General features: G+C 46.4%; 1 protein-coding gene across 5 annotated transcripts in view; it reads left to right on the forward strand.

Annotated features, from left to right (window-relative positions):
• The first annotated feature begins 6,102 nt into the window (after positions 1-6,102).
• LUC7L3 (LUC7 like 3 pre-mRNA splicing factor) overlaps positions 6,103-18,087 on the forward strand; it is a 38,031-nt gene continuing 26,046 nt past the window's right edge. For 4 of the 5 annotated variants that reach the window (XM_075014354.1, XM_075014356.1, XM_075014357.1 and 1 more), the window contains exon 1: positions 6,103-6,317. In XM_075014354.1, coding sequence (XP_074870455.1) covers positions 6,219-6,317 — 99 coding nt within the window. In that variant the 5' untranslated portion in view covers positions 6,103-6,218. The remainder of the gene's footprint in view (positions 6,318-18,087) is intronic. The other variant, XM_075014359.1, reaches the window with a different exon arrangement.

An 18,087-nucleotide genomic window follows, 5' to 3' on the forward strand; every position in this document is an offset into this window, starting at 1 on the left:
CCAGCTCCCTCCCTTGAATCAGCTTCTTCCCCTCATTCTGAGCTTCCCCTTCCCAAATCACCTCAGGGACATCCTGCTTTTATGTACGTCAGAGGTGGCTGTGTTGGTCTATGCCTTTGCTATAAAACCACCTGTGACCTGACATCAAGACAGTTAACTGGAACATTGGTATCACTACACTTAAAATGCTACAGTAGAGCAAGTGCACCAGGGCTAGGGCACTTACGTGCAGACACTAACTACCCAGACTGGAGAGGTTCTCCCATCACCATAAGTAATTCATGTTCCTGAGAGCAGGCCTACATTTAAATGTTGCATTGGCACAGGTAGCCACTGTCACATTTTAATGAAGATACTCTGCCAGTGGTGGGCAATAACCAGCCTCTGGGCTCGATGTGCTTTGCCAGGGTTATTTAGCTGCATCCCACAGGTAGAGCTGTTTGAAGCTCCTGTTGGACATGGCTCACCATTCCCGGCCATTGGGAGCTGCAGGAAGCGGTGTAGACCAGGGCACCACTTCCTGAAGCACCCATTGGCAAGGAATGGCAATCTGCAGTCAACGGAAGCTTCCAGTGGCCATAGTTGCAGAGAAACAGGTAAATAAAACAGCGGTGACCTGCTCAACCACCTCTGTCTTATTGCCCACCCCTGCTCTATGCTGATGGGAGCGAGCTCTCCTGTCAGTGCAGTTAATCCATCTCCCCAAGAAGCAATTGCTATGTCAACAAGAGAAGCTCTCCCACTGTTTAAAACAAGGGTTAGGTCAGTATACTCGTGTCACTCTGGGGGGGGTGTTTTTCATACTTGTGTCATGTAATTATACCAGTGTAAGTCCGTCGGTTCAGTGTCAGCTTCTGGCACTGTCCCGGCAACTCCTGCAGCTGAGCTGGTACCAGACGTGGAGGTTATCCTCTCCTTTGGACTATATCAGTAAAGCTGACAGGGGGACACTGGTGTCTGGGCAGCCCAGAGTCTCCATAATAAGTGCCCAGGCTCGCACCCGGAGAGGTACTCTGGCATCGCTGAACAGCGTTGCATCAACACGGGAGGCAACAGATACCGGTTATAAGCTCTTGCTTGATTGGCATAGAGAACGAGCGCCAGGGGTTGCCTTCGATGGTGGGAGAGATCCTCGCATCTCACTGGACATTCACTGCCCGCCTCAAGCTGGGCAGCCCCCAGCCAATAGGGTACTGTCCCGCCACAGTTCACCTGCCTCGCTGGGTGCATGAGGCTTAAGGTTCCTGAACCTGACAAGTGACTGAAATTTGGGCACCAGGCAAACCAATAAGAAAATCAACAAGAAATGAGAAACATCAACAATTTAAGCTTGCTTGCTGGAATGTGCAGACCATGCTGGCCGGCTTGACTGAAGATCTTCAGGCCATCAGTGACACCCTAAAGACTGCTGTCATCAACGAGGAACTGAAGAGGCTCCGAGTTGATATCGCTGCACTGCAAGAGATGCGACTCGCAGATTCAGGATCTCTGAAGGAAAAGGACTACATCTTCTTCTGGCAGGGTAAAGCCCAAGAAGAACCCAGAGAGCATGGTGTTGGCTTTGCTGTCAGAAACACCCTTCTACAAATGGTAGAATTAGTCATGGGCAGATCAGAAAGACTTCCTCGGATCATGCTTCAAACTTGCGCCGGTCCCGTCCACCTGATCAGCGCTTATGCTCCAACCCTGTACACCACACCAGAAGTAAAAGACAAGTTCTATGACGTGCTTAGTGCTGCTGTAGTGCAAATACCTACTCGTGAGCAACTGTACATCTTGGGTGACTTCAATGCAAGAGTTGGAGCTAATTGGGCCTCATGGCCTTCCTGCTTAGGACACTTCAGTGTGGGAAAAATGAATGACAATGGACAGCGTCTCCTGGAACTGTGCACGTACCACAATCTGTGCATCACAAACACATTCTTCCAAATGAAGCCACAGCACAGCGTGTTGTGGAGACACCCACGCTCAAAGCACTGGCATCAACTAGACGTGGTCATCACTAGGCGTAATAACCTCAAAAACGTCCTTCTGACACGCAGCTATCATAGTGCTGACTGTGATACAGATCACTCACTAGTTTGCTCCAAGCTCAAGCTGAGACCCAAGAAGCTGTGCCTCTCTAAACCCGCTGGAAGGCCCCGCATTGACGCCAGAAAGACGGCAAACTCGGAGAAAGCTGAAAAGTTCAGAGAGACCTTCCAGGAAAATCTGCGCTGCGGACCTGGGGGCACCGATGTGACATCCAAATGGCAACATCTGAGGGATACAGTTTACAACACGGCCTTGTCGGTGTTTGGAAGAAGAGCTAGAAACACGAACGACTGGTTCGAAGCTAACTCTGATGAGATGATTCCAGTCATTGAAAAGAAGCGCGCTGCACTCCTGGAGTACAAACGCTCACCGAGCCAGAGTACTCAGCAAGCACTTAGAGTGGCCAGAAGAACAGTACAGCAGACAGCCAGGCGCTGTGCCAACAACCACTGGCTCCAGCTATGCAGCAGCATCCAGACCAGTGCTGACTTTGGTAATCTCAGAGGAATGTACGAGGGTATGAAGAAGGCATTAGGACCCACCCAGAACAAGATGGCACCTCTGAAATCCAAATCTGGTGAAGTCATCTCTGACAAAGCAAAACAGATGGAGCACTGGGTTGAGCACTACTCCAAGCTGTACTCACGCGAGAACATTGTGGTTGACGCAGCCCTCAATGCCGTCGAGCTCCTACCAGTAATGGATGAACTGGATCAGGAACCAACTGTGGATGAACTGAAGAGAGCCATCGACAGCATTGCAGCAGGAAAGGCCCCTGGCCAGGATGGTATACCACCAGAGGTAATCAAGTGTGCCGCGGACACACTCCTGGAACCCCTACATGAGCTACTGTGCCTGTGCTGGAAAGATGGTGAGGTTCCACAGGATATGCGCGACGCTAACATTGTAACATTGTATAAGAACAAAGGAGACAGAAGCGACTACAACAACTACCGTGGAATCTCCCTCCTAAGCGTCACTGGTAAACTGTTCGCTCACGTCATTCTTGGCAGACTCCAGAAGATTGCTGAGAGGGTGTACCCCGAATTGCAGTGCGGATTCCGTGTAGAGAAGTCTACCATTGACATGGTCTTCTAAGGCAGCTGCAGGAGAAGTGCAGGGAACAGAGGAAGCCACTCTACATAGCCTTCATTGACCTGACCAACGCCTTTGACTTGGTCAGCAGGGATGGTCTGTTGAAACTGCTGCACAAGATAGGCTGTCCTCCATAGTTACTCAAGATGATCCAGTCGTTCCATGAAGACATGAGAGGAACCATCCAATATGACGGTGCATTATCGGATGCTTTCAGAATCAGGAGCGGCGTCAAACAAGGATGCGTGCTTGCTCCGACATTGTGTGGGATCTTCTTCGCACTCCTCCTGAAGCATGCCTTTGGATCTTCAACAGAGGGCATCTTGTTGCACACAAGATCTGACAGTAACAGAGAGTAAGCCGTGCTAGTCTATACACTGTCAAAACAAAAAGCAGTCAAGTAGCACTTTAAAGACTAGCAAAGTAGTTTATTAGGTGAGCTTTCGTGGGACAGACCCACTTCTTCAGACCATATCCAGACCAGAACAGACAATATTTAAGACACAGAGAACCAAAAAGAGTAAGCAAGGAGGACAAATCAGAAAAAGATAATCAAGGTGAGCAAATCAGAGAGTGGAGGGGTGGTGGGGAAGATCAAGAATTAGATTGAGTTAGGTATGCAGACGAGCCCCTATAGTGACTCAGAAAGTTCACATCACAATTTAAACCATGTGTTAATGTTCCGAATTTGAATAAGTTCGTCCACTTCCCTTTCTACAAAGGAGCGATAATTTCTTTTCAGTAACACACATACCTTGAGGTCATTGACAGAATGCCCCATTCCATTAAAATGTTGACTAACTGCTTTGTGGATCTGGAGTGTTTTGATGTCTGTTTGTGCCCGTTGACCCTTTGTCTAAGGGAGTTAGAAGATCTGATGGGAAACCGTTTAATCTTGCAAGGCTGAAACCTAAGTCTAAGGTGCAGGAAGTCCTCATCAGAGACATGCTGTTCGCAGACGATGCTGCTGTAGTGTCTCACACAGAAGACCAGCTTCAAAAACTGCTGGATCAGTCCTCCAAAGTGTGCAGGGACTTTGGGCTTACCATCAGCCTAAAGAAGACAAACGTACTCGGTCAGGATGTTACTGAATCCCCATCAATCAGCATTGACAACTATACGTTAGAGGTCGTCCACGAGTTCGTTTACCTTGGGTCCACTATCACTGACACCCTGTCATTGGACACTGAGCTAAATAGGAGGATCAGAAAAGCGGCCACAACTCTGTCCAGACTCAGCAAGAGAGTGTGGAATAACAACAAGCTGTACACTCACACCAAAATGCAAGTCTACAGAGCCTGCATCCTCAGTATCCTCCTTTATGGCAGTGAGACTTGGACCCTGTATGCCCGCCAGGAAAAGAGGCTGAACGTCTTCCACTTGCGCTGCCTCAGGCGCATCCTTGGAATATCATGGAAGGACGGAGTGACCAACATCGCCGTCCTCGAGCAAGCTCGAATCCCAACCATGCACACCCTCCTCAGGCAGCGTTGGCTCCGCTGGCTTGGCCACGTCCACAGGATGAATGATAGAAGGATTCCAAAAGACATCCTGTATGGAGAGCTAGCCTCTGGCAAAAGACCTCCCTGACGCCCCCACTTTCACTACAAAGATGTCTGCAAGAGAGACCTCAGAGAGGTAGACATCGAGCTGGACAACTGGGAAGAACTAGCAGATGACCGCAGCAGATGGAGGCAGGGGTTACACAAGGGCCTTCAGAAGGGCGAGATGAGGATCAGACAGCTAGCAGAGGAGAAGCGAGCGCACAGAAAGCACACTAAGGACTTCCCAGACACCCACCACATCTGCAAGAGATGCAGCAAGGACTGTCACTCTCGTGTGGGTCTTTATAGTCACAATAGACGCTGTAAATGAAGTCCTCAATTGAAACTATAAAGGGTGCAATCCATAGTCTATGCAGACTGAAGGATGCCACACTCTAAGTCCGTCGTTTCGACCAGATCTGACAGGTGGTAGCTCGGTTCAATGGGAGGTTTCCTGCAAACATAGCACTAGGTCAGTGTAACCATTTCACTTGGTGGTATGGGTTTTTTTCACAACACTGAGTGATACAGTTTTACTGATATCAATCTGCAGTGTACACCAAGTCTGATAGGTAGTAGCTAGGTTCAACGGGAGCTTTCTTGCTAGGTCAGTTTAATTGTGTCACTGGGGAAAGGGGGGTTTCACCCCTGAGTGATGTAGTTTTATGAATGTCTGTAACGTCTCTCTCTCTGGGATCCCTCACACCAAGTAAGATTTCCCTTTCAATGCCTATAACTGATGACTGTGTAGGCCAATTCTGGCAAGGGACACTCTCTCATAGTGGCTGCACATGATGTCTTTGTCTCCAGCAGCCCAGGGCACCAGCCCTGACAGGCAGTGGCTAGGTCGATGCTATCACCTAGCACCATCTACACAGGGATGAGGTCGGGATAGCTGTGTCCCTGGGACGTGGGGTAGATTTTGACACACCGGAGCAACAAAGCCATCCTCAGGTAAGCTCCTGGTGTAGCCCAGGTGCGGGTGGAAACAAGGTGCAGGCCGTTGTGCCACCATTCAGCTAGTCGGAATGGGCGATGTGGAGGCTTAGCCTCGGTGAGCATTACCAAGCCTACACACGCTGTGCCTTATCCCCATCCCAGCGTCGGAGCACGCGGCTCGTGCCTGCCTGCCCCGCGGGCATGGCGGAGGAGTGTCTTCCCAGAGCCGGACGGCTGGCACAACACCCTCTCAGGGGCACGGCGGCGCGAGAGGTTCTCTAGGTGGGCGCGGAGCACGTTTACTGCCTCCCCCTCAGGGTGCCGGGGAAAGAGCCACCCCAGCGGAGTCCTCGTCTCACAGCCCCCCGCCTGTAGGGGCTGAGGCCCGCGTGAGCAGTTTCAGCCTTGACAGGCCCCGAGGGCGGTTAACGAGCGCGCGGTCGGCGGCGCGCGCTGCATTGTGGGAAGAGCTCGGAAGCGCGCCGCCATTTTGTCTCTCTGTGAGGCCGGCGGCCGCGCGAGTGGATGGTCGCGGAAGGAGCGGGGGAGGGGGGAGCGAAGGCGGCGGCGGCGTTTGGCGAGGAGCCTCCCCGGCAGTAGGACACGATGATATCGGCCGCCCAGCTCCTCGACGAGCTTATGGGCCGGGACCGGAACCTGGCCCCCGATGAGAAGCGCAGCAACGTGCGGTGGGATCACGAGAGCGTGAGTGAAACGGGGCCGCGTCCGTCTCGCTCCAGGCCGCGGAGGCCTGGGTTTGTCGTAGTCGGACGCACGCGCCGCGGTGAACCTAAAGGGCCCTGCGGGCCAAGCCCTGCTCTAGCTCGGGGGCTGTGGTCGTAGAGAAGAGAGGGTTGGAGGGGGGTCCCGCTTGGGGGAGCGCGTGCCAAGGCTCTGGATCGGGCTGGGAACCTTCATGGCGCTGGGGACGAGGAGCAGGCGGGAGGTTTGGAAGGGAGTTACGAGGAGCCTGGCTAGGCTTGGAAGGGAGGCGGGAGCCGCTGTGAGGCGCGGCCTGGATCCGAAATCGCCTGATTGTGAGGATTGGAAAGGTTTGGCTTGGTGGTCGTTGAGCGGTCGCCGTTCCTCCGCTGGCCACTCGGTGCGTGACCTATGGACCCCTAACTACGAGGCGGTTTATGCTGGTCAGGTATGAGCTAGGTGAGAAAAATGAGTGGATCACAGGGTTTTTCAGGGCTGGGATCCGGAGGCAGTTGAGGTGGGAAGGATGGTGCGAAGACTGAGTTTAGCCCGTTTTCTTGCGGAAGAGAGTTGTTTTGCCTCGGATGCAAGGAAAATTTTCTTAATGTCTGGCACGTAGAGTGCTGTAAGGGGTCGCTCATTAGTTGGAGGAGGGGGAAGTCTTAGGTATGCTTCGCCGCTCTTTGCTTGTGATGGGATGGAAGATGAATAGGCTAGGGATATGCTAACGAGCTAAAGAACCCAGGATAGTGAAAAAATTGAGAGCCTTGGGAAATGAAGATGTTGCTGATGTAAAAGGTTTGTTTTCCCAAATTGTTAACTTGGAACGTTTTGCCATTTACAATTACTGTTTAGCAGTATACTTCAGTCTTTGCTTTGTACGTGATTGTGGCATGTTAATTTCCTGCAATAAACTCTTCAGGAGAGGGCTTTTTTCCTTCCCAACTACTTTATTTATTCAGTGGTATTTACCATCACAGTCAACTATATTTAAGCTCTTTCCCCTAAAATCAGTAGCGAAGTTGCAGGTGGATTTCATGGAGTCTGTGGCACATCTCCTAATTTGAGGGTCAAATTTTGGCTTAGGATAGGATTTTCATCTGTTATAGGTTGGAATTTAACGGGTAGATCACAGCACTGATGTCCTAGAAAACAAAGCAGTTCGTATGGGCCAAGTCTACCAACAGGGCTAAATAGATGCAAGTTTCCCAACTCCAGCTATGTGAATGTTAACAACCTAGCCTCTGGTGTGATTATAGTTTAGGTCAACTTTTAGTGGTGTCTGCACCATGTTGGGTTAATAAGAGAAAAATCTCCCTTCAACTTTTCTTAAGTACCTGGTTCTGGTGTGGTACTGGATTCAACAGGAGAGCAATTTGCTGAAGACCTGCTAAATCAGAAGTGGGAAAAGTTTTTTGGGTTGTGGGGGCTACACATAAGCAAGAAGCCCCAAACAAAAAAAATGAGCTCTCATTAATCTGGTCTTCAAATGGGTAGGAGAGAGGACAAAACTCTCTCAGATGTGGCACCCAATTGAGAAGCAGAAAAAGAGGCTCTCGATCTCTCTCTCCTTAAGCTCCAGCCCCATAAGTGGAAATGGTGGCTGAAGTGAAGGGCTGACCATCAGGTCCAGATTAATACTTCTAGGAGCTTATGGCTTCTAGGTTTTCTGGGGGCTGTTAGGGTCTTCAGTGGATCCAGAAGTGAGCGGTTCAGTTTGCGCGAGGGGAGTGCCTGGGAGCAGGCTAGAGGTTCAGAGTTGGGGCAGGAGTGGGGTATGGGAAGCAGTGCAGGGTTTGGGCAGGAGGTGAGGGGGGTGATGAAGGTCTGGACAGGAGATTGGGACACCCACCTGGCACAGTTCGTCTTGGGGAGGAATAGGTTGCTCCACATGGCCTTGCACTTGCAGGCTCCACCTGTGGCTCCCACTGGCCAGGAATTGCGGCCAGTGGGAGCGACAGTGGTGGAGTTTGCCTGTGCTGCTGTTAGCAGAGCTGCTTTCTCCCCCTTGCCAGGCAGAGCCCCCTGGGCCAGATGCAGGTCACAGTTTGCCTTGATCTGGCTCAAAAGGCTACAAACTCCCCTCCCACCTCTCCCCCCACATATGATGATAAGGATATCTTGACAACAAATTAAGAAAATTGGTTTTGATTTAGAAACATTTATAAAAATTTACAAATTGGTTATACAGAATGTTAAATCTAGAGGTGTGTATTATAGAAGGATTCACAATTCAAAAACCATGCATTCTTCTACTAAGATTCATATTTTATTTGAACATGTAATTCATCCAGGCATTCAGTTCAGATTTTTCCCGTTGGTTTTGAGCTCAGAATATACTGGTGCTACAAGATCCTAGAAATTTGACGCTATATCTATGCAGCTAAAAGAGATATTTGGAGGGAATGGGGGGTGTTTTTTGCTTTGCGTGGGGGGGAAACATATCAAAAGGCATCTGTCTCTTACCTGTATAGACAAGACCTTGGAGATCTGCACTCAGGCTTTTGTTATGCTTTGTTTAGAGAGCCGATCTGCTGCCACTCCTGGCCACTGAGAAGTTCATAGACTTCTGTTTGAACCATTTGGACAGTACACATGTTGTTGTAATAGTTTGATACCAACCTTTGTACTTTTGCATAATTTCAGCACTATATCCAGACTCTTTAATTAACTTGTGTATTATATACTTTTAACATTAGCATTTAATAAAATTAAATCTTCCTTCTGGCTTTCATAGAAGCATTTGTGCAATAGCTGTAACCACCACGGTAATGTTTTTATTAAATGTATGCTCCTTGAAGTGCGTATTAACGCAGTCAAAGGAGTAGGCGCTTTGCAGTCAAATGTGGTGTACTTACCCAAAGCATAGCTGTGCCTTCAGGAAGCTGCCTACCCATAACATTGCTCTATATTTCTTTTACAATACAAGGGTGTCCTGTAGTTTGTTTTCCTATGCCAGAGGCCTGCAACTAAAAAGCCTTTTTTTTCCAAATTCAGTTACAAAATCAATACTTCAAGAACTATAATACATGTGAATACAAGACAGTCCTTAATAAATAATGTTAAAGTTTTAAACTGATTTTAGGAGGAGGTCTGCCCCCAGGATGCCAGAATAAGATGCTTTTGCACAGCGGATCTAGACCCCATCTACTCCATGTGCTTTTAGAGATATATGCAGAATTAGGGCTCTAAACATAATTGCATCTGTTATCATGCTTACTACTCATGTAATAAGTGGTAGCAAATAGTGTTTCCCAAACAGTAGAAGATTCAGTTAGCTAGTAGAACTTATTTTTTTGGAGCTGGTTCAAATCATTAAGAGCTGTTGGGTGGCAGGGTTATGGCTGCATCATCATATGGCCAGTTCTCCTATCTAAGCCTTTTTGTCACCAGGGACTGGCCTGCTGCCTTCTTAAATTGTGTCAGGGAGATTTCAGTGATCAATACTGGTCCATCATCTGACCATTGAGGTACACTGTGATAAAACAAGACAACACAGATTGCATTTCCTTATGTACTAACATTTATGCTCTGCATGCATACTTGCAGGCATTCCCAGGGAGGGGGTTCTAAGCTCCGCACCCTCCCTCGGCTGGGCAGGAGCAGCCCGCCCAGGGGACAGTCGCTGCTTTGCAGAACCAGCACTTAGTGTGCCAAGAGCTGGGTGGGGACAAGATGCTGCTGCAGTCCCAGAGCCTGGGGCTAAAGCAGAGTGGCAGAGATGCTGCTAGCCTAGCTCACACGGAGCCATGAGTAGTTGTCAGCAGGCTGCTGCTGGGGCAGAGCAGCATGGCTAAGGGGAGGGGGAGTCAGGAAGAGCCCAGCTTGTGGGGCAGGAAAAGGAACCAGAGAAGGGAGGGTGGGGAAGAGACACCCCAATAGCTCTGCACCTGTCTGGAGCAGGATCCTGCTCACTGCAGCCCCTGTATCTTCTGCTCGAGCCCAGATGGCACAGCAGTAGGGACAGCAGCCCCCACCCACCCCCTCCCTGCCCAGTCAAGTGAGTGCTGGCCAGGCTGGAGATACGTGCTATTGTTTCAGGAGCAGGGCTGGTTCCTTACAGCATCTGGAGCTGCAAATGACTCCTTCAGAGGGGCAGGTTGCCGACTCCTGAATTAACAGTAAGATGTGTAGTAGAACCTCAGGAATGGAGTTTGTAATTCTGAACAAAATATTACGGTTCTTTCAAAAACTTGCAACTGAAAATTGACTTCATACATCCTTGAAATTTTATTATGCAGAAGAAAAATGCAGGTTTTAACCATCTTACTGTAAATGAACAGGCACATTAACAGGTCCCTTACATTATCAGATCTTTTTAAACTTTCCCTTTATTTTAGTAGCTTGTTTAAAACATTACTGTGTTGTATACTTTTAGTCACATTTGCTGCCTTATTGCTTACTTCCAGGTGCATATGGCATGTGTGGTTGGTATACCACAACTTAATAGAAAAGTTGAGGACCAGCTCTCCTTTCATTCATGACTGTATGGACCAACCATTCTTACAGTGGCAATTAAATAACACTACTGTGAGGCAACTATAGTAAGCTCTTCAATATCCAATATGCCAGATATTGTGGTATGCTCTGTTGGGGTGCCATGCGGGGTCCACTTTGGACAGTACGCACATGGCTACGGGCACTGCCACATGGGGGGTCGTTTCGCGCAGTTTATGCGCGGCCATGCTGTGCACCTCTCGGGTGGGGCACCGTGCAGGAAGCCGGTCTGAGCAGCCTGCACACGGCTGCCTGGTAAGCCACTCTGGACGGGATGCCATGCAATGTGAAGAGCTGCTCTGGGCAGTGAACCTGGGTAGGAGAGCAGAGGGGCTGCCGGCTGCTCACACATGCCGGTTAATTGAGAAATCCACTTATTCGAATAATGGTTATAACAGAGCTTACTGTATATCAGTTACTTATGTGAATAACCAATATTGGGGAGAAGTGTATTTTAGTTTTTTAATGCAGTTTGTGGATGGTCTGCACTGTATGCTTAACCACACCTCTGGTAGTTTGCAAACTTTGGTTTGGAAACCATTGACTTTTACACTCAATCACAGGTAATATTTAAGTTATGTTTGTCTTTGGGAAGAAGAACTTGCAAGAACCAGACCTGAAGAAGAGCTCTGCATAGTTTGAAAGCTTGTTTCTCTGGCTGGCAGGAGTTTGTCCAGTAAAACAGGGCCTCATTCAGTTTGTGTCAAACACTATGTTATATCAAAACTGAAGATGTTCCATTCTCCTGCAAAGAAAGGGAACAGGAACTGGACTATGTCCAATAGCCTCCTAATCAATGGCAAGGAATTAAAAATTAATTAATGATAGCATACAGATGGCTATAGATCCACTGCTTCAACTTCAGGGTAACACTGAAGTTTCAGACTATTATTTGTTTATCTTTGTTTGGGGAAATAAAAGTGGTTAAGACATTCATTCAAGTTTTGTGAATCATCTGTTTTGTTTGCTGTCACTGTTAAAAATGTATGAACCCATGTCTAATCTCTCTCAGTTCTGGTAATCAAGTACCAGATTTTATACTTGGCATGCTAGTTCAGAAAAAGGTTTTTCACTCAGTTTTGCTTTCTGGAAGTGAAAGATAAAGAACCAGTTGGGTTAATGTATTAAGTTTTTTTTGTAAGGAGGTGGCTCTAGAGTGTCATAAATCAGGCAGAGGGAATTGATGATTCTAAACAGACTTGTGATTCAGGCATACTGCATGATTTTTCTTTACTCAAGTGTTTTTTCAAACTGTTAATTAAAGGAGTCTGTCTTGATATCAGTTGAAGTACAGGTTGAACCTCTCTAGTCTGACAGCGTCGGTAGTCCGGCATGATTTTAGTTAGCTGGACAACCACTTAACAGAAAACTTGGTCACACCTGTGTCCCATAAAGTTTGTTTACAGGCACCAGCCATGGCTCCCAGTGTTCTGTGCTGTTGGTTAGCTGTTAACTGATCTGTAAATGTCCTCTCAGAGCCCAGTAGGCAGTGGAATTGTTGATAATACTGCTAGACAATACAGTAGACCCTCAATTTATGCCAGGTTTGTGTTCTCGTGCAATTTCACGTACCCCGAATTTCACCTATATCAAGGGTGGCTTTTTCCCCAGCGGAATGGCCTCAGCCACTGCTTCTCTGGGGCTGTGGATGGGGAGTGCCTGTAGGCTCCGCTTCCCCAGGGCTTCAGGCAGGGAACAGCTGCCCTTCCCCTGGGGCTGGGGGGAGGGGTGCCAGCTCCCTGGGGCTTGGTGCAGTCAGGGGGAGCTGTACCCCCCATATCTGCCTGTCTCATATTTGAGACAGGGGGATATGGTTGCCCTAGCCATGGGAGGGGATGGGGGAGCGTTAAGCCTGGAGTGTGTTAGGGCTGCAGGGGAGGTGGGGGGGGAGTGGAGGTGAGCCTGAGCTGTGCTTGGGTGGTGACTGGGGCCATGCAGGGCCATGGGGGTTGAGACAGGGCAGAGGGGGTGCAGGATTTTGAATTGTGCTTAACTCATGTTAATGTGAGTCAAGTACAACTCGAAATCATGCATTTCATGGGTTTACTGTGTTGACCTCTATGGTCCAGCAAATTCTCTTGTTTGGCACTGGTCAGGTAAAGGGTGCTGGGCTAGAGAGGTTCAGCCTGTATGTTTCCTTTCCCCCCGCCCCCCCCCCCCCCCCCCGCCCCACCTCTGTATCAGTTTCCAGTGTTACCTTTATAATAAGGTGTAACAAATTGTCTATTTTGGAGCTCTCATCTGATTTAAAAATGCAAGTCACATTTTCCGTGCCTGAGATCTTTCTGGAGTTGGTTCACTCCCCCAAGTCTCAAAAGGGAAAAAAATAAGTTGCTGGTATGTGTTTGTAAACCCTCCCTGCCTTTTTTTATAGTATGGTGCACATCTTTATTACATGAGGGAAGACTACATGCAGTTGGGGGGAAAAATAGGACTTCTCAAACATACCATTTTTAAAAGGGTGCTATAAATATATCCTTGGGTTTCCAGCATTTCTTAACTAATACAGCACTTAGAATCTTGAAGTTTCCTTTAGCAAACTTTTTCCACTTTTCATTGTCGGTATGTTGGTTGGTTTGGTGCTTGAAAGCAACACAACAAATTGTTGACCTTGATCTTTGTAAGAACAATTCCAAGACCAATCCTGTAAGCACAATTACATCGCCTGCGTTAACAGCTTGATTGACAAGGCAACGTAGACAAGATTTTGTGCCTGCTGGTTCACAGTGGCATCTCATTGTACTGAAGCCTGCTTAATTTTGTCCATGCAGTTTTCAAGGCTCTGGATTAAGCCATCGAATTTGGCATACCTCAGTACAATAGTTGACTTGGTGTAAGTCCCTATGTATTATGTTCGTTGTGCACTCTCCCCAGGAATTCATGGTGCTGGAAGCTGAAAAGCTGTTTTCAAAGAGCATCTTCATTTAATTATATTGCACACACATTTTAGTTTACGTTAAAAAAAAAATCTTGACATGTTCCTTAGAATCCCGTCGTTTTCGTACTCAGTTTGTTTGATCAGGATAAAAGTTTATACAAAAGCTATAAAAGGCGTAAGGTATGCGCTCATTTCACTGATGTTTGGTCGTCGTTATAGTTAGTTTAGCGACACCACAATAACCTCCAAACCTGAGCTAAGCTTTCCCGGCTTTCAAGTTGAGGTGGGAGGATATGTTATGTCAGATACCTTTTTATATCAAATACCCATTAAAATTGAATTGAACAGACTTAAGTTTCAAAAGCAGAGTTTTGAACAGATTGAACATCTTCTCCCTACGGAAGTTGCAGTTTGAATCTTTTGTGATGTCATTCTATGCTAGTTTTTAGAAGAATTATTGAATAAGACCAGAACTCAAGTCCTGATACTTTTAATACAGTAAACCCCCTGTTTTATTCAAATTTTTGCGCAAGTTGGCAGGAAGAGGGAACCAGGCTGGAGTTTGGTTCCCACCTCTCCTGGGTTTTCAGGAGCTGGGAAACTGACCAGGGCTGGTCAGTTTTCTGGCTGCTTCTCCCTGCCTGCCTCCAGTGCTGGGGGCAGCTAGAGGCAAGCTAAAAGCCCCTTCCCCAATGCTGTGGCTGTCAGGTAGACATAGAATCATGGAATCATAGAATAATAGAGCTGGAAGAGACCTAAAAAAAGCCATCAGGTCCAGCCCCTTTCTCTAAGCAAGACCAAACCCATGCATGTGGCTGAGGGAAGGCAGGAGGAAGGGGCCACAGAGCGGCTTGAAGCCACATATTTTGTGGGCTTACTATATATGAAAATAGGGAAAACCCCTAATAAATTGCATTTAAAACCCCCTTTTACAGTTTTTGTGTAAACAAGTGTGAATCTGAACATTTGTTGTACTTAAAATTATGTGTGTGGTTCCTCCACTTACTATTGTCATTTTTTAAAATGGAGGGAACTGTTTAAATTATTGAAGGTATTTTGTCCAGAAGACTGAGAGAGATGAGTATACTGTGCCTATCTTTTTACTAGTCCTTCATTTACAATAGAATACATGCAGATGCATCTAGAAAATATAGAGGACAGATGGTCCAAGAGAACCAACATCAGGCTAGGGGAGAATAATTGTGGCTAAAGGCAGCTAAAAGTCGTATGGGGATAAATTATGTATAATTACTGCATGCTGGACAAACTGTTGGCTTGTTTTTGCTGCATTGTTAGCTCAAGGTACCTAACCTAACTCTCTTGTCCACCCAAAAATCTCTAGCTGGAATTTAAGGTTGCTTTAAACCCTAGCTAGCCAGCTCATTAAGACGATGGAGTGCTGCTGGCTTTGGGAATGTATCCACGTTATTTCTTTAGCTCAGGTGTTACCTTTCGTTGTGGCTACTTTCAGTTGCACTCAGCTTTATTGAGTGGAGTTAACTTGAGTGTAAATAACTCAAACTAACTCATTCATGAAGGCAAACCTTCCTAAATTCTGGGGGTATCGTGCCCAAAATAACGCAATAAATAAATACGCAAATGGTGCTCGTAAATTTACTTGTAAGCAAAAAAGAATGAATTGCTCTCCCAACTATTTAAGTGTATTTCTTCATTGTCTCCTCCCCCACCCCCAACCTCATCCCATTGCATCTTGCATGATTATACTGACACTAAAGTGCTCATTGCTAACGTGGGGTCAGCTCTGAAGTCTGATTACGGTAGGTTTTTGAACAGGGCCTATGTTTGGCTACAAAAGAATTGCCTTTTCTAACCATGTATACTTTTTTCTCTTTGGAGAAAGACATTTTTCCTGTTACTAAGTAGGAGTGTGGTTGGAAAAATGGCATTTTACTCAACAAATATGCTTTCTTACTGTCTTGCGACTGAAATCAAAACTACTTTCTACTGTTGATAGCACGGTACTAATATTATTAGTATAGTAGCAAGAGAAGAACTGTTATCTGACTCTTACATTCTGACTTAATTTTCAACAAGGAATCTTAACAGATAGTGAAGGATAAGGCAGAAAGAATTCATCAGGCTTGACTTGACTATCCTAAGTCAAGTTTGTAGGGTTACCAGTTACAAGCATGAAAACTTTTTACACAATAAGTGAACAAACTTGAAATAGCATCGCTTACGGCAGGGGTGGGCAAGATATGGATCGTGGGCCAGATCTGGCCTGCCAAGCCTTTTAATCCAGCCCTCAGTCATGGCTATGGAGGGTGTAGATCCTCCTGAGGTGTCTTCCAGCCCTATGGTTCTATAAACTGTTACTTTAAATATCAGTGCCCCCACACAGATATCAAAATCCATCTACCACAAAGGAATAGGTTGGGTATCAGTCAGGGTGGGTTGATTAAAATGCTTTAAATCATCAAAGAGGAACTCTTGATTCAAATATTTTTTCCGGTTGTACTTTTTATTTTCCTAGATAAAGATTATTCTGGTTGGTTGGTAACCATTAAAATATATTAATTTTTTATATATTGTTTACACCTAAGCTGTGTCAATACTACAGATTTTGGTCAATGCAAGTTTCGTCGACATAAAGCCACTTTCATGTTGGTGTTGGAACATCCACTGTGGGGGCTGTTGTGTATCTAAGTGTGCAGGTCCATTAATCATCTACTGTGCAGCATTATGACTCTCACCAGTGTGCAGGATTTGCAGCAGTGGAGTAGTTGAACTGTGATGTAGCGCTAGATGGTATGCCTATCGCTGTTGTGATACTATGGACCCCTTATCTCACAGAGTACATTAAGAAGAAGAGAGTGAGGGCTGCTTTTCTATGGTTATGCTAGCATTGAAGGATCGTTAGGTGTCTTTCACAAACATTAGTGTTGACTGCTCAGGGATCCTTGCATATTTAAGAATACAAGGCTTCAGAAAGCTACAGCTAAGGACTTTCTTTCCCAATCAGCAAATTAATATTGTTCACCAGCCTACCCCAGTATCTCCTGGGTCATGAAGGTATACACCTGCAACCTTAAAAGTGCAAAGAAAAGATTTACTTACTAGCTAAGCAGCTGCAGAATGACTTTGAATGGATCTATATATTGGATGTCAGGGAAAAAACATCCCAATGGATATAGCTGCCTACTGTGCCCTACATATCTATGTATCAAAGGGGAAACTTGCTATGAAAGTGGAGGGCAAATGGTGGATTGACTGTCTGCTGAGTTTGATCAGCCAGACACAAGGACTACTGCAAGAATTCATTGCACAGTTACGTGGTTCAAGGAGTCTTTGAAAGAGCACTTTCACAGTAAGTCACAGTAATGCATTCTAGTGTCCTGTACTCTACTTTGTTGTGCTGTTTTTGGTCCTATAAGAAATTGTCTGGTGCTTGTACATCTGACTGTACTGCTGTCAGTGCACCTAATAACTTTTCTGTGCTTGTTTGCTTTTTGATTCTTAGTGTCACTGATCCTGTAAATTATCACAGTTTATTAATTAGTAAATGGGTGTTTTCAGAACTGCTAGGCTCTCTACAGCATCTATTATGAACTAAAATAATGTTTTCCAAATATAATTTTATTCAGTAACAAAACAAAAGCAAAACATCTGTGAACACATTAAACATTAATATATAGCCAGAACAGAGCTTAATGAGAGGAAAGAATGTTCATGTGCATTTTAGCTATGCATTCACTGACTGGTGAAAGCCAGGGTTGTGAAGCAGTGGTTGTCCTTATGTCTCTGTGATGGCATGTGGAATGTTGCCGGGGGCGGGGGGAGATTGTGCTGTAATGCAGTTCTCCATGGATTGCAAAGAGAAGTAAGATAATTAATTTTGAACTGAGCTTCCACAAGGATTTGCAGCATCTGTGTTCGCTGCTGCAGAAGCTTCATTATGTCCTGTGCATCTGACTTTCCTTTTCCTTTAGGGAATCTTGGGCCTTTCTCCTGTCTCTTCTTTCCTTCTCCAGGCTGCCTGCAGCATTGCTGTTCCAGGCCCTTTCCTCATGGTCTCTTTGCAGCATTGGCTTTCAGTATCTCATTGAATATGTCATACTGAGTCGTCATCTTTCTCCTCACGTGGCTCAGGTGTAAAAGGGAAATGCCTCAAGTCTGCTGCCACAGCAGCTACAAATAAAACACACAGGTATCATGTCCACATAGTCACAACAAAAAGTGAAATTTAGTGTTCAGAACACCATTCCCATGCTTCCCTGTAGTTTTGGACAAGATGTGCACACTGACTCTTCTGCTTTTGACTGCTTTTTGTGCCAGTCACAGCAGCATCTTTGTGTATGACCTACCATTGGTGAGGGAAATGAAAAGGGAATTGCTCAGTTGCATGAAACTGAGTATAGGGCAAAAACACTGAATATA

This window comes from Carettochelys insculpta, chromosome 20, assembly GCF_033958435.1.
Source record: "Carettochelys insculpta isolate YL-2023 chromosome 20, ASM3395843v1, whole genome shotgun sequence".
NCBI lineage: Eukaryota > Metazoa > Chordata > Testudines > Carettochelyidae > Carettochelys > Carettochelys insculpta.